General features: G+C 40.1%; 1 protein-coding gene across 15 annotated transcripts in view; it reads right to left on the reverse strand.

Moving 5' to 3' along the window:
* Positions 1–135: 135 nt before the first annotated feature.
* Positions 136–22352, reverse strand: part of IQSEC1 (IQ motif and Sec7 domain ArfGEF 1) — a 298040-nt gene continuing 275823 nt past the window's right edge. For 9 of the 15 annotated variants that reach the window (XM_074550167.1, XM_074550165.1, XM_074550170.1 and 6 more), the window contains 7 exons: positions 21065–21094; positions 19897–20022; positions 18492–18591; positions 15186–15359; positions 12307–12483; positions 6099–6148; positions 727–4709 (listed from right to left, as the gene is read on the reverse strand). In XM_074550167.1, coding sequence (XP_074406268.1) covers positions 4272–4709; positions 6099–6148; positions 12307–12483; positions 15186–15359; positions 18492–18591; positions 19897–20022; positions 21065–21094 — 1095 coding nt within the window. In that variant the 3' untranslated portion in view covers positions 727–4271. Of the gene's footprint in view, positions 4710–6098; positions 6149–12306; positions 12484–15185; positions 15360–18491; positions 18592–19896; positions 20023–21064; positions 21095–22352 lie in introns of all 15 variants that reach the window. The other 6 variants (XM_074550166.1, XM_074550169.1, XM_026798148.2 and 3 more) reach the window with 4 other exon arrangements.

A 22352-nucleotide genomic window follows, 5' to 3' on the forward strand; every position in this document is an offset into this window, starting at 1 on the left:
TCAGTTCCTGGCCCCTCTGAAGTGAGCAGCACAAATCCCACTGCCTCAGCAGGACCAGGATACCATTGGAAGGAATTTGCTTCATTTCAAATATGAAGAGTTGAAGCTCTTGGATTGCATGAAATGAGAAACAAAGAGTTTTAAATGATTTATTTGATTTCTCCACATGATCACAGTTATAGTTTTACATCAATAGGGTCTGTTACTACTTACAAACAGAATGCATATTAAAATGAAAGCACTCCTTTCTTCCCCAGAGTTACAAAAGGGGTCTCGAGCCTCCCCAGAACAGAAGCTTCTTGTAAGCATAATGATTTTTGAAGTCTTTAACAGTCTGCATTCAAGACCTAATTCTAACAGTTTAATACAACTCAAAGCTGATTTAAGTTCCTAGCAGGAGATAGGCAACCTCAAAGTGACTGCAGACTTATAGTAATGCTAATTTACACACTATGTACAATTTAGAGAATTCTCTATTCCCCCTACTGGTCCCATTTTCACCACCCCCTTTTCTCTTTTTGCTTTTCCAAATTGAATCTTGTTATTGGTTCCACTTTTCTTTGAAATATATACACGAGAATCCATTTTGCAGGCAAGAAGTGCGATGGTATTTTACAAGGGAACAGCAAAATGCATGCTTAACTGCAGAAAACACACAGCTTCATATGGAACAGCAAGTCAACATCTAGAGATTCAGTGTTTAAATATCTGCTGACTGTCTTTCAGCTCATTTTATCAAGAAACAAGAGGCTTCTGCTGCATGCAGTACATGATGGGAAAATCATTCTACACTGTATGTTAGACTCTTTTTTTTTAGCAATACAAGACGCACATTATATTAGGATGAACTTTGATTTTTTGTTTTTTACATCGTTTTACATTCCATTCTTAACTTAAAAAAATAAAAACCCCAAATATATATTTCATTGTTGTCCCAGAAAAGATTTTTTTTTGTTGTTGCCACACCTTCATTCTTTACATTTCCCTTTCATTTGTTCAAATCAGCAATTACTGCTTTGCCACATCGTTTATGGGAAGAGAGAACCACGGCCACTCTGTGCACTTCTGTACCAGTTAGTAATTGGCAATGGCATCTAAGAAAAAACCCTCTCCATTCTGCTCCTGTCTGCAGGCTGAAGAATTCATTTTAATTCATTTTCTTAACCCCACCCAGTGTCAAGTGCTGGAATTCTCCTATTCTAAGCATGACCCACACTGCTCTAAGCAACTGTTGATCAAGGATGGAGTCAGAGAGGTTTTACTATGTCCCTAAACAAGCAGCAAAGGTCTGGACTTGTGCTGACACCAAGACACATTTGTTTGGTTGGAGTACATAGAAACACACAGTCTAAGAAACAGAACAAAACTAGGGGGGAAAAAAAGAGTCAAGTCCACTGTTTCTCCTCCTTGGCTTGAAAGAACAGAGTTTCCCAATGCTGTGCCCTCAGGTGACCACTTTTGGTTTCTGTGATCTGTGATTTCACACTCCCTGCACGCCCATGGAACCACGTGGAAATGTTTCTGTGCATGCACATTTGTGACATCTCCTCAACACTCTGGTTCACAAATACATTGATTGCACATGGAAAATCAGTGGGCAGGCAATAAACTGTGGCTCCCTGTTCAAGCACAGAATATTTATATGTAACTCTAATTTAAATGAATGAAAGGGCTTTTTAAACATAAAGCAAATGCAGATCTGGGAGATTTAACATCTTCAGTGTTAATCAACACAGTGAGTCAGATTTTCCTCTCCACTGCAACTGCATATTCTGCCTTTATTCCATATACAGAATTTTACTTCCATTATGCCTCTGCATCTGAAACAAGTACAGACTCCGTCACCCAGTGAAGAGGAGCTTTCTTACCTCTGTTTTAATTAAAAGATGCAGTTTCTCAGAGATGTTTGCACTTAAATGGTTCTTCATCTTTTCTGGAACAACCTATAAATTACAGTTAGACTCTACTATTGGTACAGATGTATGAAGAAAAGTCTACATATTGAAATATGTTATCACTTTACTTCAACTAATATCAACAGGAACACTGATATATTTTGCAATTATACAATATGTAGAGTGTAGCCTCACACTAATAACATTAGATGACATGCAGACAGTTCTACTTTCCCTTATAAGAACAGTATATATTTTTTAAACTGCAAGGAACAGAGCCTCAGGGGACCCAGGCGAGCCCTCTTAAGGTAAGCCGCAGAATTTAGAATAGAATGAGTGACACAGAAAAATAAAAATCATTTGTTTTCTTTTCATGGAGATCATTCTGAGGAGAAGGAGCAGAAGGGGAAAACATATTGCACATGTGTGAAACAAACGTGGACTGCTGGAAACAAAAGGCTAAACTCTAGATTGCTGTATTTGCTCTCTGTGGAGGTGAACAAAGTGCTCAGTTTGCAGTTTTGCTGGTATTGTGGTATCCATGGTATGAAAGGGAACAAAATGACTGAACCTCTCCCATCCTCCCCACGCTAGAGATGCCATGAGCAAGCCAACAGGACAAGTCACTCTGCTGCTCCCATGTCCTCCTGCTTTGGGACACTTTTATTACTGTTTGTTTTCTGTTACACAGAAACCCGACGGGTTGGAGCTGTCATTACTTTTACCCATCTCTCACTGGAACATTTGCTCATCCTCTTCAAGGTTTGCTTTTAGGCTGGTACAGTTTTGCAGTTGTGATTCCTTTGTCTCTACTGTTTAGGTGTTAAGTCCTTGCAGTGGCTCAAAGTGCTGAAACTACAAAGTAGGCGCCATGGATAACTTTGTACAGGATTTCGGGATACAAATTGTAGAGAAATTTGCAAATTGTGTGGTTACAACACATAAGCAACAACAGCACAGCCTATTTTTATGTGATGTCTTGCAACTAACTGGACTATGGAAGTGAGGGTTTGAGCATAAACTCAGCCTGCTGAGTGCTGGGTGCTTCAAACTAACAAATGTGATGAGTAAAAATGGTAAAGCCACTTCGTTGCTAGCACATGGCTACATGGAATTACAGATTTTAATTTTTTTTTTAATATATATATATATATATATAAAAACCCTATACTAAATTCTAAAACAAACCTTCAAGTTTTAGAGCACTTCCACTGGAAACACTCTGGACTAGAATTCAGCTTCGCTGGGGGTAAAAATGAGCAATTATGGTGAAGAGGAACCAAAGCAGCTGAGAAGGATGGAGGTTTGCCATTTTCATGTTTGAGATGAATGTTTTTGCAGTGTTTACATGCACCTGGCAGAACTCTTCCCGTGTGCTCGTTCAATCCGTATGCTTACAAAAGAAATGTGGATCATGTAAATTCACAGTTATCACAGCCTTTAAAGTGTCTAAGAACTCGTGTGACCAATGCTTGGAGGTGCCCCCTGGTACGTGGGCACTCTCCATTGCTACGGAATAATTACTGCATCTTAACGAGTTTGCTTACCTGAAATAGCAGAGCAGCTCTAATACTGATTACGTATGATATCATCGTGTTAATAAAATAAGGATTTATACAAAGCAGTATTGGACTACAACATTTAAATGCTATGTTACTTGGCACATTTAGTAATGATTGCTTAGAAATCTTAACAAGTCCAGGGGACTTTTGATGAAAATATTGAAATGTTTGAAATTGGTTTCTAACGTTTAATGTTTTTGGTCTACTCTTTCATAGGCTATTCATCTATTATACTGTCCTATCAAGTAAGTGGAATTCCTTGTAAAGTCTATATTGCTAGTTTTGTGGACTGAAAAAATTTCTTTCCAAGCACAAATGTTAACTATACAGTATATATATATATATTTATATGTATATATTTATATTATATAAAGTTTACTTACGTACTTTCATCAACCATATCAGGTCTACTTAATTTTTTTGCCCATTGAGAATAAAAGAGCAAGAATGCAACACTTGGTTCTGTCTGACTTTTTTTCCCTGTTTTTTTTTTTTTTCCATTGGCTAGCTTTTCATTACGTGTGTAAAACTGTCCAGGGGTTTGGTGTAAAAGGTAGCTTTCCTCAGATTCAGCAAGCAGCACGTTTTCAAGGCAAGTTTGGAAATAAGAACTAACCAGGTGGTGGTGAACATCTATCCAGTAGATAAGTAAAACCAGTATGGCCTGGGCTAACCGGAATTATTTTATTTAGTAACAGCAAGCCTTTAAGCTCATTAAACGGCCTAGGTAAAAACTGCCGGTGTGATTTTGTGGCTTCCTGTGAGTGCCTTTGCAGCTGGGTTTAGAGCTAGAGTCTCGAGGAGGCTCTGTGGCCTAGACTATGGTGCTGATGCCGCTGTGTTTGGGCTTGCTGCCGGAGGCGGCGGGCGGCGGGGGCGGCCCGTGGTGGTGCGGGGCGTGGTGCGGGGCGTGGTGCGGGGCGTGCGGCAGGTAGGGGCCGTGGCCGTGGCCGTGGCCGTGCTGGTGGAACTGGTGCGGGTGCGGGTGCGGGGGCGGGTGGTAGTGGTGGTGGTGGTGGTAGGGCGGCGGGTTCTGGTGGCAGAACTGCGCGTGGTGCGGGTGCGGCGCCGCCGCCGCCTCCGCGTGGTGCGGGGGCTGCGCGTGGCTCTGCGAGGGCGGCTTGCCCCGCTTGCTACCGAACAGGGACCCTAGGAGTGAGGAGGAGTTGGGCATAGTCTGGTGAGGGCGAGATGGACACTCTCGGGTTGATGTAGCTCTTCGGCGCATGTGAGGACTGCTAATGATGGACCCCTAAAAAGAAATTAATAGAAAATAAAAATTAAAAAAAAAACCTTGAAATGTTCGAAAAGGAAATTAAATAAAAATTAAAAAAAAAAAAAGGAAAAAGTTCACACTGACCCCACAAACTCCTCCTTTAGGGTTCGCATGGGTGGATTATGTTAGAGAGTTCTAGGGGAAATTTTATCTCCACCTTCCCTAAGTGGCCAATGGGGCCCTCGTGCCCTTCTTAGGGGGTGTTAAGCATTGAGTGGTTTTCTCTCAGTATTTTGACATCAAGAGATATGACTTCAAATTAAAAAAAAATGTCAGGGAGAGTAACATGATATAAGACCTACGAGTGTGTTTTTAAAGGAAAAACACATTTTAAAATACTGCAAAAAATACCATACTTGCTTTTTTTACCACAAAAAAAAAAAAGCGCTACATTAAATGCAACCTAAATAGTTCAACATACAGGAGCAAATATTACAGTTACAGCTCAGGTTTTAAAATGGTATTTAAATCTTTATTTATAGCAGTTTTCCACTACTATATGTGACAGTGCTGCTTCTCAGGCCTAGCTCTGCATTTTGTGTTAAATGGAATCATACCATTTTTGCCACTAAGATTTCTATGTGCTTGTATTATCCTGACCTGTGGTCCAACATTCTCTATTATTTAGCCTGGAATTTAGTTGCTGAAATTCGGGGTCTGTATTTATAAAGAGTTATGGGACACAACAGTACTTAGGCAAAGTGTGCTAGATTTAAACTGTAATCTACCTAAAGCAAACACAAAAAGAAAAAACAAAAAAGAAAAAAAAGAAAAAATCTGCAAGCTGAATTCAGAGACATGAACAGTATATATAAATGGTTTGAAGATGAATGAAATCTCATGAAATCCACATTGAATTCACCTATCTGAATAATTTTTTTATCCTCCCATGCCCTATCTGTGCAATTCCATGGTGTCATGACTGCATACATATAGCAATTGAACTTGAAAATAAGCAATGGGGATGGTTGAGCATGACAGTCAATAGTTGTAGCTAAATATCAAACAGCAAGAACAGTGTACTTGGTAACAAAGAGCAAGTGGGCTTTTAAGCTGGGACCAGACTGAAATGGTGGCAAAAGGACACATCATATCCATTTAACCATGCTTGCAGGAACAAAGGGAACAAGGTTAGCTCAAACCAAAAATGGCATTGCTCTAAAACAAGCTGTCAGTGCTTTGTAAGCTGGAAGAATACAGAGTGAATAGCCTAGGCATGCATTTTATTCGTGGCAGGCAGGTTATATATATAAATATATATATATGTTAGAAGAAAAAAGAGCAAAAAAATATGTATGTATATAAAAGAAAGGTTTGAAATGCACATCATCACATCCAGCTAGACATCAGGAACTTCCTACTTACTTCCATATTGCTGTCTAGCGATCCTGCACTGCTGCGTCGCCCACGCTTGCCTGCCCAGGACATGCAACAGCAGAGATTAGAGACTGCGACACGACCGGCGCCAGGAGTGCGGCCCCGCAGCCCGCAGCGGCAGGGCCGGCAGCTCCCGCACTGCCTGCGGCTCGGGGGCACTGGGAATTTGGAGAGGTGGGGCTGCTGCTGGGAATCACACGGGCGGGGTGTGATGTTGTTGGCAATTTGCACGATTCTCAGGTATTTGGGCGGCTGGGTTTAGTGCTGCGCTCGCCATGCGGAGCAGCGAGGATTTAAAGGGTTTGGTTTCCTGGAATCTGATCGGCCAGGAAGGTTGGTTTTGCTTCAAACATTGAGATACAGTTGTGAAGTGGCATTAACTTAAATGCAAAATTTAACGTTGAAATATTCTGAACTTCAGTGCGGGGCACTGTGAGGGACATCGGTTTTATCACTTAATCAGTTTTATCACTTCATCGGTTTTATCACTTCATCGCTTTTATCACTTAATCAGTTTTATCACTTCATCGAATTTATCATTTCAATTTCAGCTTTGAACCTCAGTGGATTTCATACAATCTTCTTTCATGAGGTTTAAAAAAAAAAAACTAAACTTAATTTTTGATCAGTAAATCTGGAATCTGTCTTGACATTATGGCTAGATTTTGTTTGTTTAGCTGTGCAGTGCTTTATCTTTAAGCATGTTGGATTTGTACTCCAACAGTCTCAAATTGCAAAACCTTTTGCCTAAACCCACAGGTGAAACTCCAGACTGTTTGCCTAAAGAGCCAGAAAACCTTAGTGGCTGTATAGGACACAGGATCCCAGATTTTCTTTCTCACTTCACAGCAGAGAAAATAGCATCTGGCTGCAGTGGAAATAGAGATTTTTAGAAAATAGCTTGTGGAGCTTTGCTTTGCAGAGTTTCAGAATACTTTCCTGGCAGGGTGTAGAAACAAAGCTGAGCTTTGAGGAACCCTCCTGGTGCTCAGAGCTTCCCTAAAATCTGCAGGGCTTTAGAAACCAAAGCTTTCTCAGCACTCTCTCCTTGTTTTCCTGCAAGGCCAAATATCAATCTCCACCCTGCATTGGCACATTGCTGCCTTCAGAATCTTCTACTCTGAGAGGTAGTTTTGGGGGAGAATGTGAGGGTTTCAGCATCACTGAACCAATTAATGGCGTACCCTAATCACAGACACCCCAAAAGCACCTGAGATCAGAACTAGGGAGCAGTGGAACTGCTCATAGGGCAATTCAGACTACCCAAAGGATCAGGATGATCAAAAACTATCACCTGCTGGATTTATAAGCATAACGTTGACCTGGCTGGTCACAGGACACTGCCCTGAAACAAGTTTCTCGTAAGAGCTACAGTTCCAGGGTACTGGAACGTTTTCCCTTCTTAAAAAGAGTTGCTCCCCAGTATAACCCTTTCTGCAGGGACTTTAAATTGAGGGGAAGGTGTTTGTGGTCAAGGTGTTGTGTTTGATTATGAAATTCATTGGGATTTGGAACAATTCCCCTGGATGGGCTCTTTGTCAAAAGCTCACTGCTTCATCTCCGGCTGCAGTTTTAGCCTCAGCCAAAGCAGAGCTGGACTATCTTATGAGCCCCCCAAGAAAAACTGGGTTTGTTCATCCCTTATTTTGACTCCTAGTCAGGTTTGATATTTTTCTGCTCTGGTAACAGGATTAGTAGTGATTAACACTCCAACCACTCTTGCTGATGCAAACACACTGCGGCAGCCACCTCGGAACTTAGCAGTCAGGGTTGCAAATAAGACTGAGAGCTGACACGGGGCATTAAACGTGGCCAAAAATGAAGGAGAACACAACAAAAAAATCCAATGCCTTTTGCATATGGCAGGGGTCACAGTCTGATCAGATAACCATGGACACAGTAAATACGGACAGAGAGCGACAGATGGAATTTTGCTCAGAGTAACTCCAGGGCAAAGTAGTACTTGCAAAGCCAAGAACAAACAGAAAAATCCTCCTTAAAATGCCTGTAATTTCCCTCAGATAGGCACTATTGCTGTACAGAGGCTTGGTTCGTTTTCCTAAAAACAAACTGAACCCAGTTTTGTGCTGACATGCAGTGTGATGGGTTTACTCAGTAAATCCCCTGGAGCATTCCCCCTGCCAATGTGTGTTTATTCCAGACTGTTCCCTGGTCTTTGGGATAGCATCCCATCCCAGAAATGCCTCCCTGGAGCTCCGGCCTTCACATGCATCTCAGGGAAATTCTCAACTAGAATTGCATCTAAGCATGTACTGGCAGGATAATTAGTAGCTGTGGTACAAAGCAAGGTGGTATTTATCAAACCTGAAGATTAGTTTTGCTTAATATATTATGTTTAATTTTTTAAAGCTGTTAGAGTGGACTTCCATTTATAAAATTAAATTTCAATTGATTTAACCTTATCTGTTAGATATGAACATTCCTTGTAAGAAGTCTCTTTAACTTACACAAGTCCACATATGAACATATGTCCCACACATGAACATGCATTATATGGGGCCAAGAATATTTCAAATTTATAGTAGAAATATGTAGTGATTACAAGACTTTTACAAACTTAACCATGCCAAAAGAACATTGAGCTTTATTAATAAAAGCCATTGCAGCTTGCAGGATGGATGTGTGCTGGACACATCACAGGATGTGTGGTGATCTCACAGCTCAGGCTGCAGATCAGCTCAGTACATGGAAATATTTCTCACTGCAGCTCTATAGCTCTTGAAACTCTTCTGGGCCAGTGAGGTAATTGATAGCTAAACACTATCAATGATTTGATATTATGATTTGGTATTATGATTTGGCTTTGAGTGTCTTGGGGGAAAAAGCCTGGAAAAAAGTTTTAAATTAAACTGCTCACTCCAATCATTAGAGAGACCACTTTTGAAGGGGAAAGTACTCTCTGTCACATTTTCATCATGTTTCTGTGAGAAACAGGTAGAATCTTAAGATCTCACACTGAAACAGAATTATTTAATCCTGGAAATACTTTTTGTTTGGTTTGGTTTTGCAGTAATCTTTTCTGGTCTGTGGCTGTTTTGGACAAGCCCAGCTCCCAGAAATAGGAACCACTGTGCCCCCCTCACTGGGCAGCACTGCCTGGCTGTGCCAGCTGTGGAGCACTGGGGCAAACAACAAAATTGCATTTTTTAAACCAGTTCAGGGCGTAAATATTATTCCCACCTTACAGGTTACGGATGTGGGAATAAAGTTTGAATTGCACTGTAAACTCAAGGTAAAAGCACTGGGTCCCCCAGCAAATCAAAGTGGCTGGAATTCAAATTAAAGAACTTAAAATCAGTCCAAGGGGACTGTTTCTGGGAGAAACAGAATGGGAAACACAACCAGTCCAACCCTTCCTGCTCTGCTTTAGTGACCAAATCATTCTTCCTGTGGAACAGGGGCCATGGGGGAACAGCACACTTTTCCCATCTTTCTGTAAACTCATAAAACTCAGCTTTAGATGAAATAAATTTTTTTGTCTGGCTTCTAATATTTTTATATAAATTAAGAATTTCAAAGTCTGGAACAAATAAATTCAGTTCTTCCTTGACTATAGCTCAAGAATGTTCAATAAAAATGATACATTTCTCTTTAGAGAAAAATAAAGCCCTAAATATTTTTAACATATTTGCATCTTGAAACACTTGGATGCCACATTGTATTTTATATTCCATGGAAAGAACTGGCAAGGCATGGAACCATTCTCAGGAAAGGATTCCTGATGGACAAATCCTGGTTTCTGTGCATTCCCAGCTTAGGAGCAGAATCAGTCACGGTATCAGCATTTGTTAGATCTCAGAAGCTTCTGAATCATCACTCAGAGAAATTTAATCACTTTCCAGAGCCTCCATTTACTGGCATGTCTGGGGGACAGCAATGGATTGCTTTCCTAAATAGTTCTGTCAAGTACCTGTGCAGCCAAATGCTGTCCAGTCACATTTCCCTTCACTGAATAAATAGTTAAAATTTTAAATTTGCAGTGTTCACTGGACATTTACCTGCCTTCCTGCATAAATATGCAACCAGGCCATTTTCTCACGTTTGTTAGATTTATTTCTGATTCAATGTAGAAAGGGTCTCTCTAAAAATCCACTTTCCTACAGGCCCACACACTCCTGTTCCTCCTCCTTGTTCATCCTGTGCTTCATCCACAAAAGGATTTGAGGCAGCCTAACTCAGGCCTGTTTTAGAGAAGCAATTTAATATGGGATAATCACTGGGTGCAGTATCTTCCTAACTGAAAGAGATTTCTTTGCTTTTCTATGGATCACCTCTCCCACATCAAAAATAAAATTAGCCTCACATGCAAGCTATTCCCTGAGAGAAGGCAGGGGAGTTATGGATCATCTCCCTGAAGTCACTCCACCAAATAACAAAGCAAATAACAGGCTGGTTGTTTCTCCAGTCAGTTGCACTGCACAAGACCAAACAGAAGCTCTCCATAATTTTCAGCTATTTCAAGTTAAAATTAAGTTTAGTTGGGTTTAACAAACTCATTGATAAACCCTGCAGTCTGTGAGTGATTTCTACATTTTGTCATGGAAAAAGGTTATTTTCAGTAATAAGCATGCCAGTGTTAGGCATGCCCTGTGAAATGTGTTTGTGATTACAAATGCTGGTTTGTTGAATTAAACCCATAATATGAATTCAAATCCATGGCAGTGTTTGAAAGAGAGGGATGAGTAATTCTGATGGAATGAAAAAATTAATCAGAAATCACATTTAGGGGTACAGACACCCACTGAACTCACATATTAACAATATGGTAGTTCTCATTCTAATGAAATAAAACCAAAACAACAGAAAAAGATGATGAAGTATCCTCAAATCTGAGAGATAAGATTGGTGAAGACTAGGGCTTGATCTAAAATCCACTGGAGCCAAGCAAGCACCAATATTCAACTTCAGCCTGATTTTGGATCAAGGGCCCACGTCTTTTTAATGAAGCACATGGAGATGTGAGTATGAAAGCCTAAACAGAGAAGAAAAGAATTGAAAGAGCTCACTCTCTACACATTTGTATGCACATACATATACCCACAAAACACAGGCTATCATTTCAGTTTACAACAATTTTATTTATTGCAGCATAGCTAAAATCTCTTCTTTAGTTTAAAACAAAAAGGAAATAGGTAAGTAGTGTCTACTACCAAAGACATACAAAATACTGAAATTATGACTACACTGTACATCATCACTGCAACTGAAAGAACAAAGCAGAGTATGCAACACAGCCTATGAACTAAAAAACAAATAATTAAAAAAAAACAGAGTTGCTACTACTTCTGGAAGTAGAGATACAGATTCGCTTTCTGAATAGTGGACACAGTGTTCAGATAAGAGTTCTTGTCAGTGACAGGACTCTTTAACACTGAAAGATTACATGGCTATGCCAGGTGTAAGGCAAACCATCAAATAAAAACATGTCCAACTTCCCCTGGCTTGCTCTGGCTAAAAAAATCACATCACCACTGCCTTCCTGTCTTTAATCAGTTAATAAAATTTAAGACACACCAGTGGCTTTGTGGGTTATCAGCATCCTTGTCTACTAGGACTTCCTTGGTTCTATTGCCAAGAGGACTTCACAACAACCTCTTTTTGCAAGAATTAGGAACTGTGTCTGAGTTACAGCACAAGAAAAGAGCATCAGGGGCACACTGGTGTTACACAGCTCTAGAGAGAATTTAGTAGGGCTTCACTCAATTTCATTCATCCAGGTGGTGACACAGGTACACTTGAGCACAGAACACACAGAAAGCGCTCATTACACAGAGACCAGGAGCTTTCCTGCCCTTTCTAGGCCTACTCTATGAGGGGCAAAAAGCAAAGGAGATAAAAAAAAAAAAAAAAAAGAAGGGAAAACTAAGTGAATTACTCCTAGCACAAGTCAGTCACTTCTGTTTTATTAAAAACTTACAATTTTTCCTCTGTCCTCACTGTCTTTAAAAGTTTCTATAACAACCTACAACGGCTTAAATGCTGTCAAACAGTGGCCGCTTAACAGAACAAAGGTAAAAAAAACCAAACAGAAACTACCCAGGAGCCGGGGGGGAGTAAGGAGCTATCTGGAAGTGTGAGATCCCACCAGTGCTGTGTGTGGAGGCCCAGAGCGAGCTGGGCGCGGCGGAGGCAGCTGTGCATGCAGAGAGGCGGGAGGGGCAGGGGCAGCGCTTACCTGCTTCGGACAGGTCCCTGAGGGAGGAGCTGAGCGCGCTCCGCTTCAGCCCCTCGCCGCCCGCGTAGCTGTCATCCAGGCACGGCCGCGGCAGGCTCCCGTTCCCCGACTCCTTCTTCAGGCTGGAGCACTGCGACATGCTGGGCCGCACCACGCCCTTCTGCTTCTCCAGCTCCGCTGCAACACACAACGCACACGGGGGTTTTACTTTGCTGGTTGTGGGCGTGAAATGCTATGAGTAGGTAAGCTGCACGTTTTTTTAAAAGGTTGCAGAGTTCACAGGTAGGGCTAGTTGCTGCCAGGGTGGAGTTGTAACTGTTTGTTGTTGCAATCACCTGTCATTTTTGTTAACTACCTTGATGGTTAAGAATTCCCCCTTTTGTCGAGTGCCGCCCTGCTGCTTCCTGGAGGATGGCACCCTGCGGCCAAAGCCCCCACCCGCCCGTTTGTGGGTCACACACTCCTCTTTCCACTGCTCCCCCCTTCCCACCTGCCCGGGAAGTTGAGGCTGATTCTGTGTGTGACTCACTCTCACACACACAACAAGACAACAATAAGGTACCTTTTATTTTCACACCACTTATTACAAGTTTAGTGTTACTGGCCATCTCGGTGCTATTGGATTTCCTTCCACCTCGCTGTTTTGTCTAACCCCAGATGCTTTTGGGCATTTTACCATACCTTCTGGTACTTTGTTGAGACAGGACTTATCTGCTCCTGTATCCACCAAAAATTCGAATTCTTCCTTTAGGGGTCCCACCTCAAAGTTTACCAAGGGCTCCTCTAGATGTTGCATCGGGTCCCCTAAAGTGTAAAGCCCCTGACACCCCTAATTGTCACCTCTAAGAACCTTCTCTAAGGCTTCCTGTTCCCTGGCTATTGCCTCATCGATACTGAGCTTTTTACAAACCCTCCTGAAGTGTCTGATTTCTCTACAATAACAGCAGCACCTTTCACTCAAAGTGACTTGGGGTCTCTCCATTCCCCTCGTACCTGGCAGTACTGGCCTATCCTTGCCTGCTCCTGGTGGTGGAGCCACCCACTCTTTTGTTACCTCGGATGGTGAAGAGGAGGAGACCTCAGAGTTTGCATGCAAATGACCTCAGAACTAGCATGCAACAGGAGGGACCCCTCACCAAACCTAGCCAAAAACCCCTAAAAACAACGAGCCAACACAAAATGAATGAATCAAAGTGATGTCTAGATGTGAGGAACAGAATTAGTATCTGCTAAGAACCTTTTTTATCCCTCACCCTAACCTAAAGATGTTGGCTAGACAGAGGAGTTCAAGTGTTAAACCAGAAAATAAAGGAATCTCCTGGTGCTCTCATGAGGACGGAAGCCCCAGCTCTGCCCACAGACCAGTGGACAAAGCTGCTCTCTGACCATCGATCCTTCCCACCCAAGCTGATCACTTTTAATAAAGGCATTAAAAAGGAGAAAAGTCTCCTGCCCATGTTTATTTCATGAAACAACCCAGAACAGCCCTTGAGACTTAAACTTTGAGGAGCTAAAATTTTAGTTAGAGATAAGCTTTACTGGAGTTAATTAAAATAAAGGGGTAGGCCTTGATGAAGTTAAGAGTTGGTAGTTAAGTAATATTTGATTGCTTGTCAGCACAATGTTTGGTTAGCTGGGTTTGTAATGAAGAATACAGAAACTCATAAATAGCTTTTAGGAACATAAGGCAATTGTGGCCTCCTCTGTTCTGAAACCAACTGAAGATGGGGAATGGGAGTTCTACCAAGGGTTCATTTGTCATATTTGCATTGAAAAGGTAGAAAGGACAGAATGAGGAAGACTTCATTTATTTCCTCATTTTGGGACCCCTCCCCCATGAAAGGGACCACCGACCCATTTCAAGGAACAGACTATGCATGCTTAATAGCTTTTGAACTAATTACTGTAGTTAATGGCTTTTGAACTAATTACCATGGGAAGTGGGAATGGGATGTACCAAAGTGATGAATATCTATTTGTATTTTGGGTATTCAATACTTGTGTAGATAAAAGGACTCTGTAATCACCTGTAAATTGCAGTGTGTATTTGGGAGCTATCCCACCATAAACATTCACTTTCTAACTTGAAACTGTTAGAGAGTTTTGTCTGTCACAGTTGGATATCGGTACTAGATCAATATCCATATTTTTAATAAATCACCCTGTGCCCAAAGGCAGCTTCACCCCTCTGCCCACAGCTGGCTGTGGAGCAGGGCCTCTTTTGGGAAAATGGGATAAAATTTCATCTTCAGACACTCACAGCCACCATTTTGCGGGACTACCACCAAAACAGATCAGTTTGGAGCATGACTTCCTTATTGACTACAGGAATTGCAACACGCAAATGAAGAAAAATTCAAAGAAGCTTATTGGAAGGGCCATCATTGGGAATTTCAGTCTGAGGCAAATTGTCCCTAAAATTCCTGCTGTAATTTGTGATATAAATCACAGATCTATCTCTCTGTCTACAATATCCCTAAAATTTTTACTGGAATTTATAGTACAAATCACAGATCTATCTTTTGTCTGTCCAAATTTTTCCTAAAATTCTTGCTGTAATTTATGCTACAAATCACAGATCCAGCTCTCCTCTGTCCATTGTTATTTGCAGCTTGTCCAAGATAAATTCCACTGCAGCTACACTGCAGTAAATAGGAGTCAATGAACTCAGCTGGGGCTTAAGCCATTATTGGCTTTTCCTCCTTCTCAAGACAAAGTCACAGAAAAACTCATATTATTTTGAACTTTTAAGGAGTTCCAATGTGTTATACACTTATACTTTTTATTAATGGTAATTTTTAATTTAAAATTTAAATTTTCCAAGGGCAGCATTAGTTTTTATTATTTTGATTAGCTGGAAAATACTCCATTATATGTACCTTTGTACTTACACTCTATTCTGTGCTTTTCCATTTCTTGAACTTCTGCAATTGATTCCCTCAAATCATCTGTAAACTTCTTCCTGTCCTGAGGATTTGGTGCATTGAAATTTATGAGTACTTTGATATCTGCTCCTGGAACAGCTGACGTGAGCCGAATGCCATTGGGATAATCTGAAAGAAGAAGGCAAGGAAAACTAAGCTCTGATTATTACAATCACTTTTCTTTTAACAAAAATACCCACCAAAACTGAAAGCTTTTAGTAATATTACCACAGAGGATACAAAGTCAGAGAAACAGAAGTCTGACAGCACAAAATTAGAATAAAAATCCCTGAGGTACATTGGAACAGCTTAACTGTCAAATACTGAACAAATATTGAGAGATATCTTTATGTAGGCACTACCCTTAAGGTACAATATGCAATATATATCAAAAACAGTAGGAAAAAAAGCAAAAAGGGGATAATTTTTTGTTCCCATGACCTACCTTACCCACTTGTGACCAAAGTTTTGCTAAGTGTAAAGGCTATTTGAAGGCATTTCAAATGCTACAAATTGTCTTTTAACTCACCATTTGCAAGAAGACAAACACACAAACAGGTACACATTTAGTATTGCCTATTGAATTGTGCTCCATGTACATCCTACTTTGCTTTTTTTTTAAATAAAATTAAAAGTACCTGTGAAGTCATACATTGAAGAAGTAAAAGGACTGATTTGGTTTTTTCACCCTTCTTTTGACCCATATAATGGACTTTTAATAATAAAAGGCAGATATTTCAGGAAACTGTCTTTGCCTCTTTTCTAGGTGTACTTCTGAAATTTTAACAGCTGGTCAAAAATATCTCCTGGTTGAGACAGAAGGTTCATTTACAGCAAGATACTCAGAATGAAAGTATGTTCTGCTGCAGAAAACAAATCAGTCCTTGCTTGAAGCACACACCTGGAGCAATGGGGTGTCAGCAAACCTCAACCTGTGCATTTTAACACAATGTTTTCTTTTACTCAGCTGCCTTGCCGTCTGGGTTTGCTAAAGCTCTCAAATATTTATTCAGTATTTGAGCCCAAGCTCAAGGGCTGCCATGTACTAAAACCTCTCTCAAGAGCCAGCAGATGAAGTGAGGCACTCCCCTCTCTCAAAGCCCTGAGGTTTCAACAAGACTTCAATTGTTGAGAAACCAGTGCACGTGCTTGGCTTTTTTAGGGGACCTTCCCTTTGGCTTTTTTAGGGTACCTGAACTCCCAGATCAAAGCTGCAACTAAAAGTGCAGCAGGTCCATTTACAATCCTCAGGGAAAACAGAGCAACTGCCCTGAGGCTCAAATGGTCCTGAGGGGAAGGAGGGAGGAAGGATTTGGGAGTTTTGCTGGGGTTTGCTGTCAGCACCTCACACAGAAGAACAGCCAAAAGGTCCCAGTGCTGGGCAGGCTCAGGTGGGATGTTGGGAACACTGGCACAGGGAATGCAGCAAGCAGCTCTGCACCACTCCAGGGGAAAGAATAAAAACGTTTACAAAACCAACAAGGAAATCTGGCAAGCCCAAAGTCACCAGGGCTGCCACCACACATGAGCCAAGAAAGAATTTCCATGTAACAAACACATGGATTTTATTACCAGAGGGACTTCTCTGCACTGTATTCATCCAGTATCAGGGAACCCTCACATCAGTATTTCTTGGTTGCAGTCACACTCTCTCCTCAGTGATCTGCTCCCCCTCTATATTTTGTTAGTAATTTTGACTGAAAATGGAAAATACACTTCCCATATGGCCTATTTATTTACTAGAGATATGTGACATTGTTTTCCCTTTTGCAGCTCATCCATCCCTCAACATAATTGACTTCTATCATTAAAAGTCAATTTTTCTATCACCAGTGCCACTCATTTGTTCAACCTCACCAGCAGCCAAACCAATATTTTTGTTGCTTCTGTTTTAGCAACACTGACTTTTATTCCCTTGAAACCAGGGAACAGCTGCTCCACACAGAGTTACTGATGGCTCTGGACAAAACAGCCCAAAGCTTGCTGGGGACAGGGGAAACAAAGAATACTGAATTTTACAAATCAAAGGGGACAAATACTTCTCTTTCCCAACTGGAAAATTGTGCATCCCACCTGAGAGGCAGTCTAATATGCCAATATTAGAGTGCACTCTGTTCACTGATTCACTGCAGTGAATTCAGAAGCCCTCCTGAAGTGCCTCAGTTAAAATGCCTCCAGTTCCCTGGCAGGAATCCAATCCTTTACTTCTTGTTTCACTACAGATATTTTTAAATTTATTTGATTAGTGTTTCTACTTATCATGCTTTATTTTCAAAATGTATTTTATTTAACATGGCATCAGAGAATTATAAATCTTTCTATTTTTAGTAGCATCCAGGATAGATGTATTTGGCCTTCCCCTCCAAAACTGAATTTTATATCATATAATGTGCTCACAAGAGAGAGAGAATGCATGTGTAAGCACAGAAAGGATCTGTGAGCTACAGAGCTGCTGTGAGCTCTGCAAAACCTTCCCTTTGCACTCTCCAGAGGCTTGCAGTAACAGCAGTGGATTTTTAGGGAGCCCATTCTCAAGGACAAATTAAAACGAAGAACCTTCCACGACAGAACAGCACAGGAACAGCTCACACTGGGCTGTACCCAATTTATCAGGGTGAAGGTTTGGTCACAAACCATGAATTCAGTCAGGCTGTGTCCCTATGTACCATACCAACAACTCTGCTCTGCTGTCACTACTGATGCTGTATTTGGGTTAGAAACAGGATTTTAGCAAATTATTTGGGTTTTTGTCTGCTAAGAAGCACTGAAGATAAAAAGAATATTGGACTGACGCAGATTGTAAGAGACATAAACAAAAGGTGTCAGAAAATGAAAGCTTATGTTTTATATTTAAATTTGAGGTAGTATATATTATCTAGGCAAAGTTAAGCCATAAATCAGGAAAATAAATTAAATAGTGTTTTGAATTACAGATACCATTATAAGAGTCATTATTTATTATCACTCAGTTCCAGCTAATAGTACCACTGACTCAGCAACAGATGGTTTTTTTTTCTTGGCAATCCTTTTATGCTTTACAAGTAATCACAAACACATTTGGGGAGATTTGGCTCCTGACTACAACCAAAAAACTCTGGTTTATATACTGACAGCATCTTGTTTTAAATGTCAGAACAAAGTTAAATCCAGAGCAATTTTATTCCTAAACTCAGGATCAAGTCCTGTCCATCCCTTTCACTCACACCATTTTTGTTTTATTTATGAACAAAGTGGTCTTCTAAAAAGAGAGGAAATACTTACACTGGTTCTCAAAGAGAAGAACTTGCATTCCATAGAGGGAGAAGGACTGTCGAAAACTGTACGTAACAGAGTTCTTCTTCTTCTGAAAAATCTTGGTCACCTGAAAGGGATCAGAGAAACAAAGTGAAACACTCATTCTACCAAATGTGCCTGTGGAAAATTATTGCTCTGAAGAATTAGCATAAAAGAAAACATTTTATTTAAAAGAAAGTTATAAATCTGTCAGAAAAAATGAACTTATCAGTTTTCCCCTTTTTTTTTAATGCAACTGATGTATTTAAACTCCTGCTACTGAAAAAACCAAAGCTCTGCAGCATCATCTCTCTAAAGCAGAAGGGTTGATATTTTATCCAGAACATTTGTGTTCTCTCTCCTCCAGAACTCTACTTTTTCAAATTCCAAAACCTTTGGAATACTTTGGATGCATCCTTTCTGTGCTAGCAAAAAATGAAAATACATTTAAGTTATCCTTAAACCCCCCAAATTTAGGTGCTACCAGACTGACATATTTGGTCTATATTGTTCCCCAAACAGTTTCATAGAACTACTGATATCTGAGTGAGTAATAAAAAATAGCAGAAAACAATGTTCCATCAGTTTCCACTCAAGCTCCCACTGACAACTCCTAGGTGATACTCAGAAGCAAAAGGATTAATGTTTTGTATTTAATTCCTGGTTTTAAGGTCTGCAGGTAGGCAAAAAAAAAACCAAAAACCACACAGAGCAAAACTGTGTAGATGAGATGTGCCTCTTCCCTAACAAAATATGAAATATTTGCTGTAGTTCTCAGTTTTCAGGTAACAGCCAAGTGCATTCCAAATGGAGTGCAACAAATTTTCCCATTTTTAAGAGTAACTCAACCAAATAATTCCAAGCTGTCCTGAGTTCTGTGTGTCTGCTTTTCAAAAGACTGGGTCAAGTTAAAGTCTGTGAAGGTAAATGCACACTAAAAAGTAAAGTCAACTGTAAAATCTATTTCAACAGAGCCTATTCCTGTTTCAATGCACAAACAGGTCTGGTTCACAGAACATCTGGGGAACACAAAGTAGGATGTAATTTTGGTTTTCCACAAGCACCTTGAACTCATTATTCATGGAATAAATAATGTCTCTGTTTATCCTTTAGGACAATGGGTGAACTGGAGGTGAGGTTTTTTTCTCTGTAATAAAAGCTACTGCATCAAATACCTTCTTGCAGAGTGTAGCCATTAATGAAAGACTTCAGTTTAAAACCAAATTATACAGAATTTTTAAAATTAAGATACAAATCTCTTAATCATCCCAGGATTGTTGGAATAGAGGATAACAGATATTTGTTTTTAGGAATGCTCATGTACTTAATTGCCAGTGATTTCATGGAGATAGGATTTCTGAATACCTCATTCTGTCTGCCTGGAAATACATACCACGAGAAGATCATTAAATAAAAATATTTCTCGTTGGTGCAATCCAAGCTTCTGAGGTTTATTTGGATCTGGAACTTCAAACAGCCTACAGTAGCAAACAAGCCTCCGGTGGGGGAGAGAGAGCACCTGCAATAATACAAAAATTCACGGTTCATATAACAACTTCTAGCCAAGAAAGAGCATTTTTATACACAGAATCTTTTTTCCTTAACACTTCAAATATTTTTACCTCTAAGTCCATTAGAGCTTTTCATCAAAGGACCAACAACAGGAACATAAAGAATTTATGCCACAAACTTGCAGGACATTCAAACTTCATCAAAGTTCCCTCCATGAGCATTTTTATCATCATTAGAAGATAGGATGCAAAGCAGGTTTAGCTTTTGTGAGATGCTGTGAGTTACTTTTTGTCAGTCACCAAATTAATTCAATTTGCTCATTCCCTAATACCAAGAAAATGGTGACATCAGGACAAAGCAAATGCATTTTCAATCTGTCTTATTTTCTCAAGCCAGCAAGAAAATCAAGACTGAGTTTCCATTTTCTTATTGGAAATGTCTGCTGAAGGTGTCTCTGAAGCTGACAAGTGAGACTTAATTTCTTTCAAATGCAATTATGCGATCTTGTTAACACCACCTAAAAAAATCCATAAACTGGTGCATTATAAGAACAGTTTATCTTTATTACTGACCATGCCTATAACTTAAATCTGGAATCAATATTTTCAATGTTCATCTACCATTCAGAAGTGAACTTTAACTGGCAGTATCTTTCCAGAGTATCATTTAATTCTCAAATGGACCAGAAAGAATAAACACACAGCTCAGGTGGGAAGGGGAGGTGCAAACTGTGATTTTAATTATTTGTTTATTCCTTACTGGCTGATTTCTTCAGTGATGATAATATTTCAAATAAATAAAAAGTGTACTAAAAAGGTCTAGAAGACCCTTGGCAATAAATTAAGTAGCCTCTGGGAAATAAATTTTTAAGAAAATCTTTATACTTTGGAGAGTTTTTACTAAAACACAACAAAAATTTTGCCTGAAAGAACATCAGTAATTAAAAATTTTATTTTTAAATTGTAACAAAATGCCTTGTTTCCAGTTTAGGAAAATGCTGCCAGTTACAATGACTTTAAATTTTGAAGGAGTAGGAGAGAAATACCTACACAACCAAGTCCATGGTGCAGAGATCCAATCTACAGTAGAAAGACACATACAAGTTGATTAAACTTCAGAGAAACACAGAACTGTATCATAGCAAGTAAATACGGCACGCTCTGACTATGACTAAATGCCTATAAAGTAAAAACAAATAGAGCTATCAATAAAGACTCTTGCCTGTTCCCCTAAATTCCTTGCACACAGTTAAAAAGTCTCCCACAGAAGAATCCTTCAAGCTAGGACTTCACCAAGGGCATTGTTTTCTTAATCCCATTTAATTTACAAGGTCAGGATTAGTTTTAGGATTTGAATTGCCACATGTCTGAATAAAAAGAGAAACATGGAAAGAAAACATCTCCCACAGAAGCCTATATATAAACTTAAATCCCCAATTACAGAAACAAAGTTTCATATTAAGTGCATGAATAATGACTTTAGAATATTTATTTCCCTTCCTCTCAAAAGCAGATACAAGCTTTTATAAAAATTTTGCTTTCTTTCCTCTGTTTCTTCAAAGAGATCTCCTCAGCACATTCTTTACTGGAAACAGACCAAAATTAGATTTTTGGTGGGGTCCCTCATTCCCTTCCCCTGACTAAGGCCTGTCTGAGAAGAGATTACAGTTCAAAGCCCTTTAAGTATAATAGGGAGAATCTTGAGATCCAGGAGGAAAAATGCTGTGGCCTTTTTTTTTTCTCTCCTTTTCCAAGAGATGCTTTTATAGAGCAAGACTCATTTATATAGCAAAATATTTCAGGACTTTTCCCACAACAATCATATCTTTGGATGCTCAAACCCAGCACCAGAATCCCTGGGACCTAAATTCAGATATGTCCTGCGATAAAATGACCCCATCCATGTTCCCTTACAAATCCCAGGTCATGGAGGAAGCTGAGCAGGTGACAAAGATGCTGATGTGAACAGAACTTCTCTGTTACTCTTGTAAATTATGGAGCTCTAACTGACAGTGCGCATTTTGAAATACAGTTCTCTACAATAGCACATTACCAAAGCACTTTGATTCTTTAGAAATAAACAAGAGAACTGCCTAAAATGTAGGTAGTTCATAATTGTAAACCTTCACAATAAAGGGTTTTAAGACTCCTAACATCATCATGTCACCCATGACTGCAAAACCAAAATTCATGTGCATGGACACTCCAGAATTTAAGTCAGCCTTACGGGGAATGATTGTGACAGTTCCTGCCCTTTGCCATTTGGGGGCCAGTCTGTAGTGGGGAGCAGCCCAGCTCTGGTGCCCTGCCCTGCCCTCCCCGTGGCACAGCACAGGGC

This window comes from Zonotrichia albicollis, chromosome 12, assembly GCF_047830755.1.
Source record: "Zonotrichia albicollis isolate bZonAlb1 chromosome 12, bZonAlb1.hap1, whole genome shotgun sequence".
Lineage (NCBI taxonomy): Eukaryota > Metazoa > Chordata > Aves > Passeriformes > Passerellidae > Zonotrichia > Zonotrichia albicollis.